The sequence below is a fragment of the Canis aureus genome, chromosome 32, assembly GCF_053574225.1.
Source record: "Canis aureus isolate CA01 chromosome 32, VMU_Caureus_v.1.0, whole genome shotgun sequence".
In the NCBI taxonomy this organism is placed as follows: Eukaryota; Metazoa; Chordata; class Mammalia; order Carnivora; family Canidae; genus Canis; species Canis aureus.
Genome location: NC_135642.1, coordinates 19,968,057 through 19,989,101, shown reverse-complemented (window position 1 = coordinate 19,989,101; position 21,045 = coordinate 19,968,057). Strand labels below are relative to the sequence as shown.

The 21,045-nt window shown below is 37.4% G+C and overlaps 1 protein-coding gene across 2 annotated transcripts in view; it reads left to right on the top strand.

The window, feature by feature from the left end:
- The window catches only part of SECISBP2L (SECIS binding protein 2 like), a 61,933-nt gene extending 41,362 nt beyond the window's left edge, over positions 1 to 20,571 (top strand). For both annotated transcript variants that reach the window (XM_077881043.1, XM_077881044.1), the window contains exons 15-18: positions 3,373 to 3,593; positions 4,716 to 4,870; positions 8,364 to 8,583; positions 16,403 to 20,571. In XM_077881043.1, coding sequence (XP_077737169.1) covers positions 3,373 to 3,593; positions 4,716 to 4,870; positions 8,364 to 8,583; positions 16,403 to 17,085 — 1,279 coding nt within the window. In that variant the 3' untranslated portion in view covers positions 17,086 to 20,571. The remainder of the gene's footprint in view (positions 1 to 3,372; positions 3,594 to 4,715; positions 4,871 to 8,363; positions 8,584 to 16,402) is intronic.
- Positions 20,572 to 21,045: the final 474 nt, after the last annotated feature.

Genomic DNA, 21,045 nt, shown 5'->3' with positions numbered 1-21,045 from the left:
ATTTTTTTAAATTTTTATTTATTTATGATAGTCACAGAGAGAGAAAGAGAGAGGCAGAGACATAGGCAGAGGGAGAAGCAGGCTCCATGCACCGGGAGCCCGACGTGGGATTCGATCCCGGGTCTCCAGGATCGCGCCCTGGGCCAAAGGCAGGCGCTAAACCGCTGCGCCACCCAGGGATCCCTATTCTCATTTTTTTAAATTGTTTTGTCTTCTTGCTGTTCAACTTGGGTGATTCTCAATACCCTGTCTTTCAGATCACTGATCATTCTTCTGCATCATCTAATGTACTTTTGATTCCTCTAGTGTATTTTATCTTCTACTCTGATAAGTTCTTTTTAGATATTTTGTATCTGTTTGTTGAAGTTCTCACTGTGTTCATCCACTCTGCATGAGTTTAGTGAACATCTTCATGACCATTATTTTGAACTCTTTATTAGGTAGTTTACTTATCTCTAGTTCATTTCGTTCTTTTCTAAGGTTTTGTCTTGTTCTTTGTTTGAAACCTATTTCTCTATCTTCTCATTTTACCTGACTCTGTTTTTATGTATTAGGTAGATTAGCTATGTGTCAGAGTCTTGATGGAGTGACCTAATATAATATAGAAGGTATCCTGTGGGCCCTTGAAGCACAGTGTCCCCTGGTTCCCAGAACCAGGCACTTCAGGAGTATCCCTCTATGTGGACTGCATGTGTCCTTTTGTTATGGCTGGGCTGTGACTGCTGGGTTCACAGTGGTAGGTGGGTATGGCCTCAGTTGCAGCTGGCTGAAAGGCCCTGCTGTAATGGTTGAGGATGTTTTGGTGGTTGAGGGTATAACTGCTTTGGGAGGTGCCAGTCTGAGGCTGCCTACTGCACAGCAGGGCAATAGCTTCTTTGCAGAGATGCCAATCCCAGGCAGGGTCACTTGTTGAGTGTGGTGGGATGGGAGTTGTTTTAGAGGGGGGTCTTGAACCTGCCTGGGCTGCCCAACAACTCTGGCGGACTGGGAGCTGTATTGGAGGGTAGGAGGCATGGGATCTGGCTGAGGCTACCTGCCAGGTGCAGTGGTGTGGGAGCCACTTTGAGGGGGGTGCCTACTGGGGCCAGAATTCTTAGGTAGGATGGGTCTGTGGGGTAATGCTGAGGGAGAGCAAGCGGTGTTAGCAAGGTAGAAGAAGAGTGTCAGAAATGGCTCCCACCAATGCTTCTATTCTAGGAAAAAGTTCCCATAGATCCTTGCCCCTCCTGCACATGCCCTAAAATTAGTCAGCAAATCTTCATATGTGACCCAGGTACTTTTCTAAATGCTGCCCCTCTGCTAGGTCTCACGGCCAGTGAGTTTGTGCCTGTGCCTTCTGAGACTCTACTATTCTCCATTTCCTTTAGAACTCTAGGTCTCCTAGAGTCAAGTCCCATTGATTTACAAAACCAGAGATTTGAGGCCTCATCTTCCTGATGCAGATCCCCAGGGTGTGCATGCTTGATATAGGACTTGAATCTTTGCTCCTTAGGAAGAATGGCCTCTGCATTTGTGATATCCCTCCTGTTTGGGAGTTACTTGAGCAGGGAATGTGGGTTCTGTCTGGACCCCTTTTCTGCCTCTCCTACTTGTCTGGTGTGGCTTTTTCTATCTTGAGTTGTAGAAGAGATGTTTTTGCTATTTGTCAGGTCATTCTCAGTGAGTTGTTCTGTATGATGTAATTTTGGTGTGTCTGTGGGATGAGAAGAGCTTGGGATCTTCCTCTTCTGCCATCTTGATCCTTCTATCCTGTTCCTCTTCTTTATACTATTGTTTTTGAGCTAATACTTTTTGTCTGGATTTGGGAAGTTAATTAAATGTCAAATAACAGATGTGGAACAAAGGAAACACTTGGGGAGTAAAATGTTACATGTGTATGAAGTAATTTGGAAGAAAGAATAAAGAAAACTGCATTTTTGATGCTCTATTTTTTAAGTGCATTCTTTAATTTTGCACCTTTGATAGTTAATTTTTCCTCAGTCTGAATCTTCTCTTCTCAAGTAGTGTTATACTTATTATTTAAACACTAGTTATCTTTTTTTTTAAGTTTTTTTTGTTTTGTTTTGTTTTTAATTAATGAGAAACACAGAGACAGGCAGAGGGAGAAGCAGGCTCCCTGTGGGGACCCTGATGCAGGACTGGATCCCAGGACCCCAGGATCACAACCTGAGCCAGAGGCAGACACTCAACCACTGAGCCACCGAGGCATCTCATTAAACACTACTTATCTTTCACATAAAGAAAAAAATTTCCAAAACATTTTTTTTTCCTACTAAAAGAGGGTCGGACTAGATTTTTCTATTACATAATTCAGAAGTGGAAATTTACTTGCCTGATTAGTCTTAGATTAGAAATTACACCAATTCTCCCTATTAAGTACCTGCTTATAATAGAGGTTAAGGATGAGAACTTGAAAAATAAAATAAATAGGGAGTAAATAAACTTGGATGACTTCCTTATCCCTGAAATTAAGTGCTATAGTTGCCTCACTCACTGCCTCTCTATTTCTCGCATTATAACCATACATGATCTCATAAAGAGGCTCATTCAGTTCCTTTGTTTGCTATAAGGGCATGTGACTTTTACCTCAAAGCTTCTTTGATTTTGGCTTCAATTTAATTACTGAGTTCATCCTCCAAAGCCATAGACTTTCAGTTAGAGGAGCTGTTGAGGCCATCTTACCTAACTCCTTATTTTTATGGTCAAGGAAGCCAATTCCCAGAGATTGTGAGTGTGGAGGATGACTTGGTTGATATTGAGGGCATTCAGTTAGCTTCTAGGAAATTAAATTTCTGAGTAGAAGCATCATTGATATTTACTGGAGTGAAATAACTTTATATCTTCTTACCGGAAACATTATGTCATCTCTTTTTATCAAATAACAGGCTAACATCTGATTTATATCCTTAATAATTTAATAATTGGAAGTTTGGATAGTACTTATCTGAGGGTAATCCAACCTTCCCATAAAAGCCAATCTGTCATAATTCAGAAAAACTCTTCTCTTTTTCTTTTCTTTTTTTTTTTTTAAGATTTTATTTATTTATTCATGAGAGATACAGAGAGAGAGAGAGAGAGAGAGAGGCAGAGACACAGGCAGAGGGAGAAGCAGGCTCCATGCAGGGAGCCTGATGTGGGACTCCATCCCAGGACTCCAGGATCACGCCCTGGGCCAGACAGACGCTCAACCACTGAGCCACCCAGGCGTTCCCTCTTCTATTTTTCTAATTTGCTGAAGGATATAAGAGATTTTAAAGAGTTGATTTTTCAATGAAAACTCTTATATTGGATTTTTTTTTTTTCCTAACATAACTTTATAATTACAGAAATGTAAATTAGGATGAACTTACCTGTCTTTGGTTTCTTATACAGGTATTGTAATCAGGTTCTTTGTAAGGAGATTGATGAATGTGTGACTCTTCTTCTTCAAGAGCTTGTCAGTTTTCAGGAACGCATCTACCAAAAAGATCCTGTAAGAGCAAAAGCGAGGAGACGTCTGGTTATGGGCCTAAGGGAGGTTACTAAACATATGAAGTTAAATAAGATCAAGTGTGTTATAATTTCTCCAAACTGTGAAAAAATCCAGTCGAAAGGTATGCACATTTTACTTCTGAAGTGTTTTAATATTTATTTAGTATAATTATAGGATATATGATGAATTTTAAAGTGAAGGCCATATGTCTGTCTTTGCAGAGTTTAGGTATAAAGCATAATGTCATTGAACATGAGGAAAGAAAGTGAAATCTTTTCGTTACCCTAAATTAAGTAATAAAATTGAGACTGGACTATAAAGAAATCCTAATCTATGAACACTAGTGAAGGATTTAAATTGGGCCAACCACGTGTCCTCTCTGTTGTAATCAGAGTGAGGACTTGTGAGAGTACATTCCTTTATTTCTGCAAATATATTTCTCCTTAAAAAAATTTTATATTACCTTCCTTTGATGGCCCTTTTCTCTTGAATTAGAGAAAAGTTCTCTGCTCCTCCTTATGGTGATTTGTTTCAGAAATGAGCAGTTCCATGCAGAGGCTCTTGTGTAAACCTGCACACAGTATTTTTTACTGTGTCATGCACCCTGATTTGTCTCTTTTTATGAGCCACACTGAGTAAATGGAGTAGACAGATGGAGAGGTAGCAGTAGTAGGCATATTCCCCATAGGGGAGAAATACCAATAAAAAGAGTAATATGTATCTGTCTTATTGCCACTTGAGCTGAGAGTAGATGAAGACCGCCACTATTAAACATTTTAATTTCTTTTTGAATAAATGTATTGAAATTTGGTTCCCACTGTTCCCTGTGAAGAGACAAAAACTGGCATTGAAGAATTTTTTTAAGATTTATTTATTCATGAGAGACACAGAAGCAGAGACATAGGCAGAGAGGGAGAAGCAGGCTCCCTGCAGGGAGCCCGCTGTGAGACTCAGTCCTAGGACTCTGGATCACAACCTGAGCCAAAGGCAGATGCTCAACCACTGAGCAACTCAGGTGCCCCTGGCATTGGAGAATTTTAAAATTTATTGGGAAGAAAGGAAATATGTGCATACATCTATATGTCATTAAATTCCAATAGGAAAATAGATACAATAGTGGTAGTATCACAAGCATTCATAGAATCCTTTGCTGCTGTGATTTATGCTTTAGCTATTGGGTGCTAAAATACCTCCATTTAGGAAATAAGTAAATTAAGACCTCATCATGTGTTGACTTTCTCAGGTGGCCTGGATGAGGCTCTTTATAATGTTATAGCCATGGCACGGGAACAAGAAATTCCTTTTGTATTTGCCCTTGGAAGAAAAGCTCTAGGACGCTGTGTGAACAAGCTGGTTCCTGTTAGCGTAGTGGGAATCTTCAACTACTTTGGTGCTGAGGTAAGACTTAAGAGGATACACTCCCTCATTCTCTCTTTTCCCCTCCCCCCCCATACATTTTCTATTGACACATGCCAGCATTATGTTTAAGCATTTGAAGAAGTGAGAGGACTCTCCCAAGAATGAGTGGAAAATTCTTGAGTATTACATTTCCTTTTTTTATTGTTAAAAGCATTTACACAAGTTAATCCTACAGCATTTTGGCTGTAAAGATTTTAGCTCCTGTTTTTCCCATAGCGCTTTTTTCTTCTGGGTTCAGTTTTGTAATATATGATAATGTATTTAACTGCTGGGTAAAGATATTCGATATCATATGATCTAAAATAATTTTCTTCAATGTATATATTAGCTGTATTTTGTGCTACTTGGAGTCAAGAGAGAAGAGGATGCTTTATTTAGAGAGGATTTTTTTATGAAAGTGAAATTCCTAAGCAATTGTCAGAATACTCCTGCACTCATGATACCTTTATCTTCCTCTTCTAGTCTGCTAATACAAAGCTTCGCTCATAGGAGCTGATAATAAGTAATAATAATAATAATTAATAATTAGAATAAGTTATTTATCTCCAGTAATGCTTATTAACTGATAACATTTTAAGACTCTTACGAAGTTGATTCTGAAGTATTTTATAACACCATTCATGGACCATTTTCCCTCTTCCCAGCCATACTGTTCTTATATATTTAAGTGTGTGTTCTTTCATATCTAGTCACCATGTTTACATACACCATTTCCCTGTACATTCAGTTTCTCTCCCACTACCCATGAAATTATCTACCCACCTACTCTACGAGTATGTACTCAGTATTTCTGCTCCCACGATAGCCTATGCTTTTCTCGGTTATAGGTGTCATACTGCCTTGCTGTAGTTTTTGTGTTTCTTTTCCTTTAACTATGAATTCCTTAAGGGCAGGGCTCTTGTGTTTGTGACCCTGACACCTTTCACATTAATTGACTTTCAGCAGGTAATAAATGTTTAATAAATTTTGTGGTATATGTATACTTGCTTGCTATGTTAAACTGCATGTGAGAATTTGGGTGATAAGTACCTCTGTGGGAAAAAGGGTCATATATAAAGACACCTAATAAAAATGTACTCTTTTTTTGTTCACTGTTTATGGAATAGGATGAGGTTGAGGTCAGGAAAAGTGGACATGTTTTTTTTTTTTTAATTTTTATTTATTTATGATAGTCACACAGAGAGAGAGAGAGAGAGGCAGAGACATAGTCAGAGGGAGAAGCAGGTTCCATGCACCGGGAGCCCGACGTGGGATTCGATCCCGGGTCTCCAGGATTGCACCCTGGGCCAAAGGCAGGCGCCAAACCGCTGCGCCCCCCAGGGTTCCCGACATGTTTGTTTTTAATTGTATTGACTTCTCACTGAATTTTATATACTAGGGTATTTGTATGGTTTTTTAAAAATGCTTGCCAGTTTTGTTTGTACGTTGTTTTCCTATTCTACTATTTTGAGATAGGTAAGTTATTTTTTAAACCAAAATATACTCTTAAAATGGGGGTAAAGGAAATAGTGGTATATTATCAAGTGTACCCATTTGCAGTAATGTGGTAGTACACCTAAGTTATTTTTACCATCTGCTAAAACTAACTTTGAATTAAACTAAACTTCCCTTACCCTGACATTCAAGGTTTATATTCCCTGATAGCTTTTCTCTTAAATTTTCTTTTTTTCTCTTCTTTCTTATTTTATTCCCAATTATTTCTGTGTTTTATTTATATTCTAAAATGAATGTTAGTATCACACATCCATATGCCTATTTTTTTTGTTGTTGTTGTTGGCTTCAGTTAAATGCATAGATTGTTAAACATTGCAAACAAATATTTAGGAAGTCTGTTACGTGTAACACATAAACTGTTTTTACCAGAATCTGTTATTTTCTTCTTTTTAAAAATAAGTAAATCCTGAGTATATTTTGATATGACCAGTAGTTAGCACTCTTCAAAATCAATGCAGTTGGCAACAGCATTCATTGTACCTACTACTTGAAACAATTTAAACTGAAGCTGGGTAAGGCATGCTACTTACATTTTTCCTTTTTAAGTTTAATTTTCAGAGACATATTATTCCATAGCAAAAAATGATATTTTTTGCCATTCTTTCATCCAGTTATAGTTTATACTTAAATGACAGTGACTTGGTAGGAGGAGGAAAATTGTACTGTACTTTCCTCCCATTGTCTGAAAGCATAATTTAATATATAATATTAACATTTTCTTAGAAATGTTCAGGTCATGTTTACCATCTGATAATCTTTATTGTGTGAGTATGTTGTATTGTGATACTAAATCAAGACATTAAACAGGAGTAGAAGGTTGTTTATGATGTAAAAATTACAAAAAAATTATTCAATTGGATTTTCTAGTGGTTGTGGAAACTTCAGTTTTCTTTGGAGTTTTTTAGATGTCAGAATTGTTGAAGTTCAACTTCAGTGCTATATGAATTTTGCCATTTTATTAATATGTATATGGTCCATTATCCACAATTTTGCTAGAATTATTAATTCCATTCATGTTCATTCTTGTTTCACTGATGGAGGAACTTCTGATTATTTAGCTCCACATTCTACTTTAGGCTCTTTATTATATTTTTATAATTTGCATTTGTCCAAATATCTTTGTCTTGTCTTTCTTGTAAGTGTCAAATTTTCCATCATCAAGGTCTCAGCTAGCCACACCATCACTGACTTCTTTTGATCTTCTTCAAGCTCTTCCAATAAGCACACATTCAGGGAACTTTTTTTTTTTACAACAGGGAACTTTTAATTCTTGTGGGGACTGCCATCTTCTTCTAGATCCTTTGACATCACATTGCATACATTCATTCCCTTATATTCTAATCCATATAAGATTGTTCACTGCTCCCCATACAAGCCTTGTACTTCCTTAAGTCTGTACCTTATTTATTGTTTTGCATGCTTGGCTAAGAATGCAGTATCTCCACCCCTCAAAATTGTATAGGCCTGTTTTTCAAGGCCTATTATCAGAGGTGATAACTACTTTGGAAATTCTTCAGTGATGCTCAGCAGTTAGATTTGAGGTTTCTTCCAAAAGCCAAAACGTTTTCTACATCTCAAGGTATTTAAGATAAGGTACCTTGAATCATTGGTGTCTCCTATCTTTCAGCCACATGGAAGTTCTCTCAAGAGCAGAATGGTATTCCAGTGGTCTTTGTATTTGCTGTAGTGCCAGATACTAACAGATGCAGTTGTTAAATTGATAAGCTTTGCAAGAACTTTTAGTATGTCACAGTTAGTGACTAGTATTGAATCAAGAAATTTCCTCAGACTTGTGAGAATTACATAAACAATATCTGTAAGTTGCAGAATATGTTATAAAGTTCTGCAGTGTGCATACCATTTGGATTTTCTGCTGATTGAAAGTGTGTGTGATCCTCAAACAGTAGAAGAGATTTATTGTTAATTATAGGAATAAAAAGTATAACAAAATAATGAACTAATCAAAATCTCTTTTTAGAGCCTGTTTAATAAGTTAGTGGAGCTCACTGAGGAAGCCAGAAAAGCATATAAGGATATGGTTGCAGCAATGGAGCAAGAGCAGGCTGAGGAAGCCTTGAAGAATGTGAAAAAGGTGCCACACCACATGGGACATTCTCGGAACCCCTCTGCAGCAAGTGCCATTTCTTTCTGCAGTGTCATTTCTGAACCCATCTCTGAAGTAAATGAAAAGGAATATGGTAAGTTGTTATATATCATTTCATATGATTTAAATATTGAAATCATTTAAGTGATTAAAATCATTTTGAAAATGATTTTTCATGCTACTTTTTGCTTTTATCTCATTGATTCACATTTTGGTTGGAGTCTTGGTTTGAAAAATTGCATTAAACATGTTCTTGAGGGGATCCCTGCATGGCTCAGCGTTTTAGCTCCTGCCTTTGGCCCAGGGCATGATCCTGGAGCCCCAGGATCGAGTCCCACGTTGGGCTCCCAGCATGGAGGCTGCCTCTCCCTCTGCCTGTGTCTCTGCCTCTCTTTCTCTCTGTATCTATCATAAATAAATAAAATCTTTAAAAAAAAAAGAAAGAAAGAAAGAAAGAAAAAAGAACATGTTCTTGAAAAATTAGGAGACTATTTGGGGCTGAGACTTGCTCTGAGACTCTGTGTAATTTAGTCACATTTCCAAAGTCCCCAACGGAATTTAAAAAGCAAGATGTACCATGTGACCTATAACTAAGTAAATTCTAGTAAGTTTCATTTTAATACTTTAGACTGAATTGTTGAAGTTTTAATTTACTGAGTAAACAAAAGACCTGAAAATTATTGAATGTAAGCTTATAAAATCTAGGCATATGACCTTTAAGTTAAATTTGATGGTAATCAAGAAGAAACAGACTAAAAACCCAGAATTTGTATGTGTTAAAGAACAAAACTTCACCTGAGTAAATTTGTAGATCTAATTGGGTTTCTTAGATGATTTATGCTTTGGGCAGCATCCCATCTAGCAAGTAGAGGAGAGCTCTGAAGAATTGCACAAAATGGAAGGTTTGTATTGAGAAGAGGGTGTGGTAAGGAAATTATTAGCAAAAGAAAAGAAAGGACTGTTCCTGGCCAGGTCACCTTCCTTTAGGGGGACAGATAACGGGGTCTTATTAGTGGATTGTCTTATCCTCCTGTTGGGGGTAGAAAGGACCCTTGTAACAGGTTACCTCATTGGTGCTGACCAGAAAACTCTTCAGATTTATATATCTGGGGGAGATTGAAACTGCAGTTAGATTAGATTCTAAACTCTGGTTTGAACGTGACTTGGCCTCAGTGATGCCTTTCTGAGCCTGTGGTTTTCTTTTTAACATGTGTAATGTTTAAAATAACATTACTTACTGCACTCCACATCTTAGGAGTTTCCTTGCCTTGTTTGTTTCTTTCTTTTTTTTTTTTTTTTTTTTTTTAAGATTTACTCATTTATTTATGATAGACATAGAGAGAGAGGCAGAGACAGAGGAGGAGGGAGAAGTAGGCTCCATGCCAGGAGCCTGACGCGGGACTTGATCCCGGGACTCCAGGATCACACCCTGGGCCAAAGGCAGGCACTAAACCACTGAGCCACTCAGGGATCACCCCCCCCCCTTTTTTTTAAAGATTTACTCATTTATTTATGATAGACATAGAGAGAGAGAGAGAGGCAGAGACATCTTGCCTTGTTTCTACAACACTTTGAACTCCTTAAATTCTTCACTTTTCATGATCTAATTTCTGGTTCATTTCCCCAGTTTTTTCTTTTTAAAAATAGGATAGCTACCTCCTTCAACTTGGCTCCTGGTTCTTCCTTCTTTTCTTTTCTTTTTAAAATCTATCTGGGAGTTTATCAAATAGTGTTGCCACCTAAAATTTACATGTAAAAAAAAATGAGTCATCATGTCTTTCCTTTTTTTCTCCCACTGCCTTTCCTGGTCTCCCTGTCTCTGATTGTAGTTAACCTTTGGAATGCTTCTGACAAAGCTCTAGGTCAGAGACAATGAACAAGTTATTATGGGACTTTAGGAAACTGCAGATCAAAGATAACTGTTACTGGCTTAGAGGCAGACATGTTTTTTTGGCTGCAGTGGCACTAGTTGAAAATAAGATAAAGTGCCAACTTTGTAAATGAGATCAGTTCTCTCTATATATTGATATGCAGATCTCAAAAGCAAACTTCAAGGTAATTCATAAAGCTTGGGTTTGAGCAAATGCCCATGATCTTCATTTGGGCACATGAAAAGTTATGAAAAGAACCTTTCAAAGACTTAGGGGATATTTTCAAAAAGCACCAAATTTAAAGTGTTCCAAGTGTTCAAAGATTGAAGCCTTGGCTTGTTCACACTCTGCGTGGGGGACTGAGAAATAGTTGATTAATTTTTAGGCCTCAGATTTCTCTTTAGTGAAATGAGGAGAGGTTCATTTAGGTCATCTATAAGGTTCCACTCAAAGCTAAAATTCTATGAGCTGTTAAACAATAAAATTCAACCAAGTGTATTTGAAGATCTAGTTAGTTTTATTAAAGGATTCATGAATTGGGCAGCCACTGTCTAGCAAGTAGAGAGGCACTGTAAAGAATTGCAGAAGGGGTGGCAGGGCAAGAAAGTGATTAGGAAAAGAAAAAGATTGTTTCAAAAGGAGACTGTTTTGCTAGGGGAAGAAGCAAGGGGTCTTATGCAGATTACCTCATCTTTCTTTGGAGAATGGAAAGGACCCAGGTGACAGACTCATTGGTGCTGATGGAAAGAAACATTTCCTGAATGACTAGTTAAGGCCACATTTCTAGGGGAGGTTGAAACTGCAATTGGATTGGGAATTATTAAGCTCCAGTTTGGGAACTCAGTCTAAGTAACACCATTTTGGGCCTAGGCCTATGGTTGTTTTGTTTCGTTTTGTTTTTAAATCTGGCAGAGCTAATGGTTAAATCCTAAGGAGGGATTTAGATGGAATCTTAAAGATTCTGAACCTGATGAACTGATTTATGAGGACACCAACAAACTGAGTGGAAGGAATCACAAATAACATTGAGAAGAAAGCATGAAGTTACTCTATCTGTATTGGAAGCATTCAGCAACAAAAATAAAACCACTATTGTGGCCTAAGAAATCAAGATATTTAACTATTTTATGATATCCTCAAAGTCCATAGCTCTTTCTTTCTGTTCTTCCATTTGCAGTCTGTGGCTTTTTATTCTTGTGCTTATCATCTCATGTTCCTAAGTAGCTGCTGCTGTGGTTCTGGGCATTAGTAGTCGAAAGTAGGAGGTTCCTTTTATCACCACAGGAGACAATTTTCAGAAGACTTCTCCTTTTGTTTGATTTGGCCAGAACTGATCTTGTGACTACTTTTAGCTGCAAGGGAGATGGGCTAGGGAATATTTGGCAAAGGAGGAATGGGATATCCATGGTAGTCTTAAGAACATTTTAATTCCTTAAGAACATTTAATTCCCGGACTGGGCTCAAGATCATTCCAAGTTTGGAGGTTCTGTTATCCAGGAAAAAAAATGGGAACTGACTGTTGGGTAGACAACAAGCAGCATCTTCCATGTCATCCTGATGCAGGATTTCTAAAATGCTTTTTTTCCCATAGCTTAAAGAAAAAGCTGGGAAAAGAATGCTAATCATTGGCGGAATAGAAAACCTCCTATGATATTCCAGTCTTACTGTCTTTTGTATATCCCTTCTTTTCTTTACGTATGTTTTCCTTCCACCTATGCTGAGTCTCAGTTCTATCATACTGATTGTTTTGACCTTAAATCCCAACTAGGTTCTAAGTTCTTTGAGATAGGAACTTAGTACACAATGGGCACTTTATGTATAATAATATCTCACTGAATTTTTTGTGCGAGGCACTTTTCTAGGCATTTCATGTTTATTAATACATTCAATTGTTGAGCAACACGATGAGATAAGAAATATTGTACTGCAGGGGCACCTGGGTGGCTCAGTTGATGAAGTGTCTGACTCTTGATTTCAGCTCAGGTCATGATCTTAGGGTCCTTAGATCAAGCCACGGGTGCTCAGACTTGAGATTCTGTCTCTCCCTCTCCCTCTGCCCTTTCCACCCCTGCTCTCTATTTCTCTCTCTCTACTCTAAAATAAATAAATCTTTAAAAAAATTTTTTTAAAATAGAAATGCTGTACTGTAGTTTATAGATGAGGAGGCTAAGATGAAGAGAGGTAAATAACTTGTCAGTACCACACGGCTGCTAAGTCTGACACTAGAATCTTCATTCTTAGCCAGTGTGATTGTATTCTCTCTCTGTTGAATGAGTTCTTAATAGGACAATGTAGTAGGCTTTCAGTAATCACTTATGAGGGAAAGACAACCTCACTGTGTAGGCCATCCATCCTAAATTTCCTGCCACTAGTTTCTTCTGTAGTTTCTTGAACTCATGTGCTTGTTCTATCTATGATAGATTTGTAGTTTCTTGAACTCATTAGCTTCTTCTGTCTATAAGTAAAGATGGACAGCTTCCCTGTGTGTACTGACTAAAAGGAGAAATGCATACATCGCATCCTCTGACAAATCTTCTAGTGATTTGAAGTTTAAAAGACAATTTCTCAAAGACCCAGTAAACAAAACAGGAAAGCATAGGAAGGATTAATAAGCGAAGAAAAGTTCTATTAAATAATTAACAATTCAGAAGCAGGGTAGTTTTGGATCAGTATCATTTCTAGATTTGTTGAGATCTTTGGTTCTGCCTTTAACTTGCTTTCTGGTCCCTTTCATCAAAAGTGGATTTCTAGAGATTCTGTTCTGGATTTAGACTGTCCTCCTCCCCCTCCCAATCAGATTTCTCCTGTCCCCTAGAAAAAAGATGGCACTTTCATACTCTTCTGTTTCTCCATGTTTTATGCATGTGTTTGTGTGCTCATCACCTGTTGATCAAGCTTCATCTCTTACTTTAAGGTGGGAGCCTAGACCCTCCCTCCCCAGTGGATACGTGGCTTGGGTGGCTTTTTGATTATTGTGACAGGTCTCTTGATGGCTAATAGCAGAGTCCTTTGCCTCTGCCTTTAAAATCATATCTCCCTTTCCTTTCTCAAGGACCCATGTAGATGAAGGCCTGGGGTTGATTCCGGAGAGAAGATCAGCCTGGCCTAGTATCCTGACCTCCTTCCTTTTTCCTGTTCTTTGACTCATTGACAAGGGAGAGGTGGAACTTTTTCTAAGACCCCAAGTGAATTTTGAAAGAAGGAAAAAAGCTATTGGAAGGAAATATAAATGTGCATCTAGAATAAAAAAAATTATGCCCTTTTAAAGTTTTGGTAAGGGCATAATTAAATGTTATGTGGCATTTTTCTTTTAATAGGCTTTTCTGCCTTCAGCACTTAATATAGGCCAACCATAGGGACATAGATCAGCAAGCCGTGAGGATAAGGAGGGTGGAAGCGGCAGCATAGCAAAACAAATGCTTTTGAACTTTATGTGCAAAAAGTGCTGTGGGAATTCAGGTTAGTGGAAAGTCAGGAAAGACTTCAGAAAGGAATTGACATTTAAGGATGATTTTCAAGAATGAATGGGAGTCTGAGGGTAGAGGAGCAAAACATCTTATATGGAAAGAACAGTGCCTGCAAAGCAAGGAATTATAAATAGAAAAGTTATGATTTCTGGGAGCCATGAGAAGAATGCTGAGTGACCCCAAGCATAGAATGCATGGCCAGGGGTTGTAATGAATGAGTTGGGAAAGATAGGAGAGCATCAGGTCATGGAGGGCTTTGGCTATGCGAAGCTAAGGTGTTTGGATCTTTTCCTCAGATATTTTTGAGCTAGAAGTGGCATGGTATAATTACAATTTCAGTGCAGTAAAGAAAGGGAGAAAGATAGTGTCAAGGATTACTATAAGTTTTCTTCTGCTTTGAGACTACAAAGATGATGGTGTTATTAACTAAGAATGAGAATATAGGAAGAGGAATAGATTTTTTTTTCATGAGATAGGAGACTGGAAAGGACTTATTTCAAACTTGAAGTAACTGTAGAAAAGAAAGGTTTTTTCCAAACCATGTGCCCTGACTTCAAGTGCCCAGAATATGATTTTTATCAGTGTATAGTTGATAGGTGACATTCAAGTTGATTATATTAATTTGAGTAGACTTGTTTTATCACTACAGCTTAATCATCATACTTAAAAAACTTCCAATAGCAGCTATAATGCAAAGAGATGGGGGAGGGGTGTTTGTTTTTTTTAAAGGCAAATATAAATGAATGGGATTACATCAAACCAGAAATCTTCTGCACAGCAGAGGGAATCAACAAAATGACAGGCAACCTACTGAATGGGAGAAAATACTTGCAAATCATCTATCTGATAAGGGGTTAATACCCAGAATAGATAAAGAACTCATACAGCTGAATAGCAAAAAACCCAACAGTCCAATTAAAAAGTGAGCAGAGGATCTGAATAGACATTTTTCCAAAGAAGACACATAGATGGCTAATGTAAAAAGATGTTCAACATCATTAATCATCAGGGAAATGCAAATTGAAATAAGATATACACCATCTGACACCTGTTAAAATGGCTATTAGCAAAAAAAAAATAACATGTTAGCAAGGATATAGAGAAAATGAAATCCTTGTACACTGTGGCAATGTAAATTTGCGCAGTCACTACTGAAAACAGTATGGAGGATCCTCAAAAAATTAAAAATAGAAATACCATACAATCCAGCAATCTATCTTCTGATTGTGTGCCCAAAGAGATATCTATACTTCGGCGTTCATTTCCTCATCATTCATTCACAGTAGCCAAGATATGGAAACAACCCAAGTGTCCACTAGATGAATGGATAAAGAAGCCAGTGTGTGTGTGTGTGTGTGTGTGTTGCCAGAGTCTTGGGGAATGGGTGAAATAAGTAAAGGATGTCAAAAGGTAGACTTCCTGTTATAAAATGAATAAGTCGTGACAACTATAATTAATAATACTATATTGCATATTTGAAAATTACTATGGAGTAGATCTTAAAATCCTCATCAGAAGAAAAAAAATTTTTGGTTAACTGTATGCTAACAGATGTTAACTTGATTTATCAAGGCAATCATTTTGCGATATATACAAATACAAATCATTATGTTGTGCTCCTAAAACTAAACCTCCATTAAAAAAAAAAGAAAAGAAAACAGGAAAAAAAGGGAGGAGGGGAGAGCAGTCCTTCATCTCCTCATTCTTACTATGTTTTTTTTGTTTGTTTTAAACTGACTTCCTGTCATTAAAAAGGATTTAGATTATCAGCACTGTATTATATAATAACACTTCTTTTTTTGGCTACCAAATTCAGTTGGTGAGCCTAGCTACATATATTATAAAACAGATTTTCACAAATGTTAGAAATGCATGGATAGCTTCTTTTCTTGTAAGTGGAAAGAAGTCCCATTATAGGCTAAGACAGTTCTCAGATAACTTGCTGTGGAAGCATGACACAAACATGTCAAATTAGAACTATTTTTGCTGGGGACACCTGGGTGGCTCAGCAGTTGAGTGTCTGCCTTCGGCTCAGGGCATGATCCCGGGATCCCGGATTCAGTCCCAAATCGGGCTCCCTGCGAGGAGCCTGCTTCTCCCTCTGCCTGTGTCTCTGCCCTTCTCTCTCTGTGGGTCTCTCATGAATAAATAAATAAATAAATAAATCTTAAAAAAAAAAGAACTATTTCTGCTGGACATCTTGACTCTGCTATCTGTGACTGTGGATCCTTGCTCAGTACACCTCTAAGCCAAAAAAAAAAAAAAAAAAACAGTTCATTGATTTTCAAGAATATATGGAGTTTATGTATAAGCATTAATGAGCTCCTGTTGTTATAAGATCTTGTGCATTCTGAGGTGTTAATATACTTATTTTTGCCTCCTTGTTTCTTAAATGCACATTTTTGGAAATTGTTTTCCTTTTGTAACATTTAAACCAGTATAGAATAAACTAAGATTTTAGTTTTTCCAACCAGTTGGTGAGCCAACAAATTTCTGTAGTTTGTTCTTCCTCCTTTTACGAGTTGTATGATTCTGAAACTGTCTGTTTTTTAAAAAATCTGTTTGATATTTGCAGAAACAAATTGGAGAAACATGGTGGAAACCTCAGATGGGCTGGAAACATCAGAAAACGAGAGAGAGGTTTCCTGTAAGCATAGCACTTCTGAAAAACCCAGTAAACTTCCATTTGATGCAGCCCCTGTTGGTAAGCAGCCATCATTACTGGCTACAGGCAGTACTACCTCAGCTACAAACCCTGGGAAATCAACAGTGAGCGATAAAGAGGAGGTGAAGCCAGATGACCTGGAATGGGCCTCCCAGCAGAGTACAGAGACTGGTTCTTTGGATGGCAGTTGCCGAGATCTTCTGAATTCCTCCATCACCAGCACCACCAGCACTCTTGTACCTGGCATGCTTGAAGAAGAAGATGATGAAGATGAGGAAGAGGAGGAAGATTATACTCATGAACCCATATCTGTAGAAGTACAGCTCAATAGTAGAATTGAGTCTTGGGTCTCTGAGACCCAGAGAACAATGGAGACTCTTCAGCTTGGAAAAACCCTTAATGGTTCTGAGGAAGACCATGCAGAGCAAAGTGGAGAAGAGGAGGCAGAGGCACCTGAAGTGCTAGAACAAGGGATAGATGGTGAGGCCTGGACTACTGACCACCAAGCAAGTCAGGAGCAGCAGAAGCCTAGCAGTTGCAGCTCAGTAAACAATGAGCCCTCTGATCTTAATTATACGCCCCTAGGTCTATAACTCAGGAAATGTCAACTGTCTGTCTCCAACTGTGTAAGGGTTGCAGCCGTTATCTGTTATGCTTCATCTCAACATTTTGCACTGTCCAGTATTTAATATATGTATTTAATTTCTGACAAATATTTTTGTAGCTTTTACTTGTTTTACTATAATCTGTAGCTTAGCTTTTAATTAGCATCTAAGTATCTTTCTAAGAGCTGTGTAGAAATTCAGAAATATTCGAGCTTATTTTGTCATGGAAAATAATAATTAAAAAATAGAAGAAGGCTAGGTTTTTTAAAAGAAAATAAATTTAAAATGCCTGTTGAGAGTCATTTTGAAAGTTAAAGATCAAGACTCTAAGGATAGGAGCAGTTACCAATGTTTGCTTCAAGACTAAGCCTCCTTTAATCAAAAGCTGTTTGGGTTTCTTTAAAAAAAGAACTGGAGGTAGATTTGGAGAACTGAAAAAGAAAAAAGAAAAAAAAAAAAACAAAAGACTTGAGGGTAGCGAAGTCCACAATTGTTTTGTGTTAAAAATTGATGTGACTTTTCTTTGGTCCACAGATGCTTATTTCAGAAGCCATTGATCATTGTAATCAATTAAAATTGGGATGAGCTAAAACAGAGCCTCCAAATCTTAGGCTAGCAAAGAAGCCACCATGATACATTAGAGCTGGCCTTACTTGTGGGACATGATAGATGTTGTCTTTAATAGTGAAAAGTCACCCATGATAGGACCCGACAGGTTCTGTCTCATACTTACTTCTTACTTACCTCAGGAATGCTCTTGTACATATTCGTATCTGCATAAAGTTAGGCAGATTGTGGCAGGTGAATAACTGTAACCAGTTACATAACTGTAGCACTTACCACTTAATGTGTAAACTCTTCAGAAACAAAGTCTTACCCTAGTGTGTTCTTTTGCATGCTTCTGATTTGGGATGCTCTGGATTTGATTAGGTATCCAAACTAGTCCTGAGTGAAAAACCATTACACCTTCTTAAAAATAATACATATTTTGTCCCTAGCCTTGAGCACCTGCCATGTAACACCAACCACAGTTACTGATAGGAGGTCAGGGAGAGGAACTTTTACATATAATGTGTATCCTGATAATCAGAAGGCTGGAAAAGGAAGTTTTGAAGAATAGAGAAAGTTGTTCAAATTGTGCTGAAATTATTAGATGATTTAGAGTACACAGATCTAGGCAGGTATTACCTCTTGATCACTATCACTTATCTCTGCCCTTCTCTAGCAATGTGTATACCTGCTTGGGAGAATTGAAACTTACTGAGCTAAAAGTTTTCTTTGCTGGTCAATCACCTGGTAGTGACCTCTACAAGTTTATGTCATGTTGGGAGAATTACAGTTTACCTCTTTTTCTCTCATCCCTCCAACTTCTTCCCCTACCCAGAGCCTGCAGTTTCCCACACAGGCGCGCCAACTTTACACTCACAGGCTCCCACAAGCAGGCACAGAACTGAGGAGGGAGGGTTACTTCCCCTGCTCTGGTTTCATGAGGCAGGGCTCTGCCTCACAGAGGCAGGAGAGAAGAATTGGGCAGGTTTTGTACTGAACTCATTGGGACTACTGTGCTAGTTTTGATGTTTTATAATGCTGGCTTTTAATACTGGAGAGGTGATTTTTGGATGATGATTTACCTATTTGTGCGTTGTGAAAGTTTAGGAGCATTGCCGTATAGAAAATGTCAGTCTGTCAACTCTTAGCGTGCTAAAAGGGGACAGTATTGTCCTGTTGAAACTGTTCTCCAGTACAGACTTCTTAGGCACAAAGTGTTTGCTGTAGTACTTAAAGGAATGCAGCATGTAAGGAATGAAGCCTCTGAAATAGTAATCATGGATGTATATGTGGCAGACCTTACTGTGTCTACACATTCGGGAGTGTTAGTCGGTTTAAGGAAATGATAGAGATTTTGAACTACTGACAATCTTAAAAGTGAACTTAAAAACTTTTCATACTTTTTATGGTGTAAATTTCCTTTGCTTGGTGTCAGTGATTCAGATAACTCTTGATCTTGAGGTATAGGCTTTTCAAAGGTTTCTTATATTTTATATCTCTTCTGAGTGAGAATTGTCATTTTACATTTTTGACATTTGTATCAAAAGAGGAGTTGAGGAAATCTTCAGAACACCAGTAACTTTTAAATTCACTATAGACTTCAGAAGTGTTTGATTATGTGTTAGATAAATGCTCTTGCATGTGCAGACTCTTCTGCCAGCAAACCCAAGGGACCACAGCCTTTTTTATATGAGACAGGTCACTCTAGAGGACTGTCCAGAATTTATCAAAGGAAATGCTACTGTGTCGAAAAGTATCTTAAGTAAGTATTAATAATGTCTTTATAATTTGTTTCCTTTAGATAAATTCTGGAATTTGTATATTCTATACAGCAGGAGGTGTAAAAATTGGGAAGTGGTTTCTCGTTGTTTGGTTTTTGTTTGGATCTGGGAGTGGGTGGCTCTTCGGAGATCTAATGGTAAGAGTAGAAGTTCATTATCACAAGAAATAACCATAGTGATTTTTTTCTTAGTGTGTAGAGGTTGTTTTATGGCAATAATTAATATTAGATTTCTATTTCAGTACATAAGTATAATGAATTATAATATGAATTGCACTCCCAGAACTAGATATCTGCTTCAGTAGGTTTGTTTGCTGTGAAGATTACTTCTCAAAAGACAAATGTTCATACTAGCTTAATTTTTGGTTTAAATATGTTTGTAAATGATGTAATATATTTCTTTTGACTAAACATGGGAAAAATAATGTGTGTTATACATTGAAAAGTTTTTAAAGGCTTTGATTGGAGGTCATTTTTGCAGAGAGGGTATTTTATATGCTTCCAGTATTTGGAAAAGAATTAGTCAAAAGGAATTCACATAGTTTAAATATTGAAAAATTAATATCCAAATAATGTACTTGTCTGATTTCTTAATAAGCTGGGGGAGGTGGGCGGGGTGGGGATTGTAATGTGCAAATGAGTAGTGAACTCTACATTCATTTTTCAACTCTTTAACATAAAACTCTTAAACCTTAACACATTGTTACTTTAATATATGTATAAAGAAGTATTACTGTTTGTAAAGCTGCTGTTTGCTTTAAAAAAAAACAAAACCTGTCATTTAAGTATTTTCTGTACGTTGTGCCAACAGGTTACAACAGTAACTTATTCCACTTAAAAATGTAATCAATTTTTGCTTTGAAAATTTTTCTGTGACATAATTTATTTAAAGACATCTTCCTCCTCCCTTGCCCCTTCCAGCCTTTATACACATCACAGAGTAAGCCAAACTGTTTACCTAATCTGAAATCTGAATCCTAATTAATTATAAAAATTTAAACTTTGTTGGCACAGCACACCTTAAAAGTATTTGTGTTATTTTGTAATTTAATTTCTAAATATACCACATGAATTTATAATTTAATGTCTTAATTGTAATGCTCTAATAAAAAAACTAGCAAAATTAGTGAATTATAACATGAAAAGATTTTCATCTTGTTCTTTTGTTTTATGAAGGATAATTGTTTTTTCACATTTTAGGGATAATAACAGCTTTTTTGCACCATGTAAAAACTAGTGGAGATCCTTCTGTAACGAATAAAATGATTATTGAAATATAGTCTATCATTTCAGAATAGGTACTTAAGGGATTTGTGACTTGCCCAACGTCTGAGATAGTGGGGAAAAAGACAAATCTAGCTCATCGCATTGCTTAGTGCCCTGATGGTTTTGACAGAGGAGGTTGTAAAATCTGCAGGAGGAGGTTAACTAGTGAAAATTTCCATTTGGGATGGTTGGTGTAATCTGTGGCACAGGCCAAGACATCTACAGAGACCATCCTAGCATTAGGAGAAAGCCCCTACAGATTTTTTCTCTTTTATATGCTAGTTACTCTGTGCTAGGCACTATTCTAAGCCATTTCCCCATATTAACTCATTTAATCCTCACTATAGCTCTAT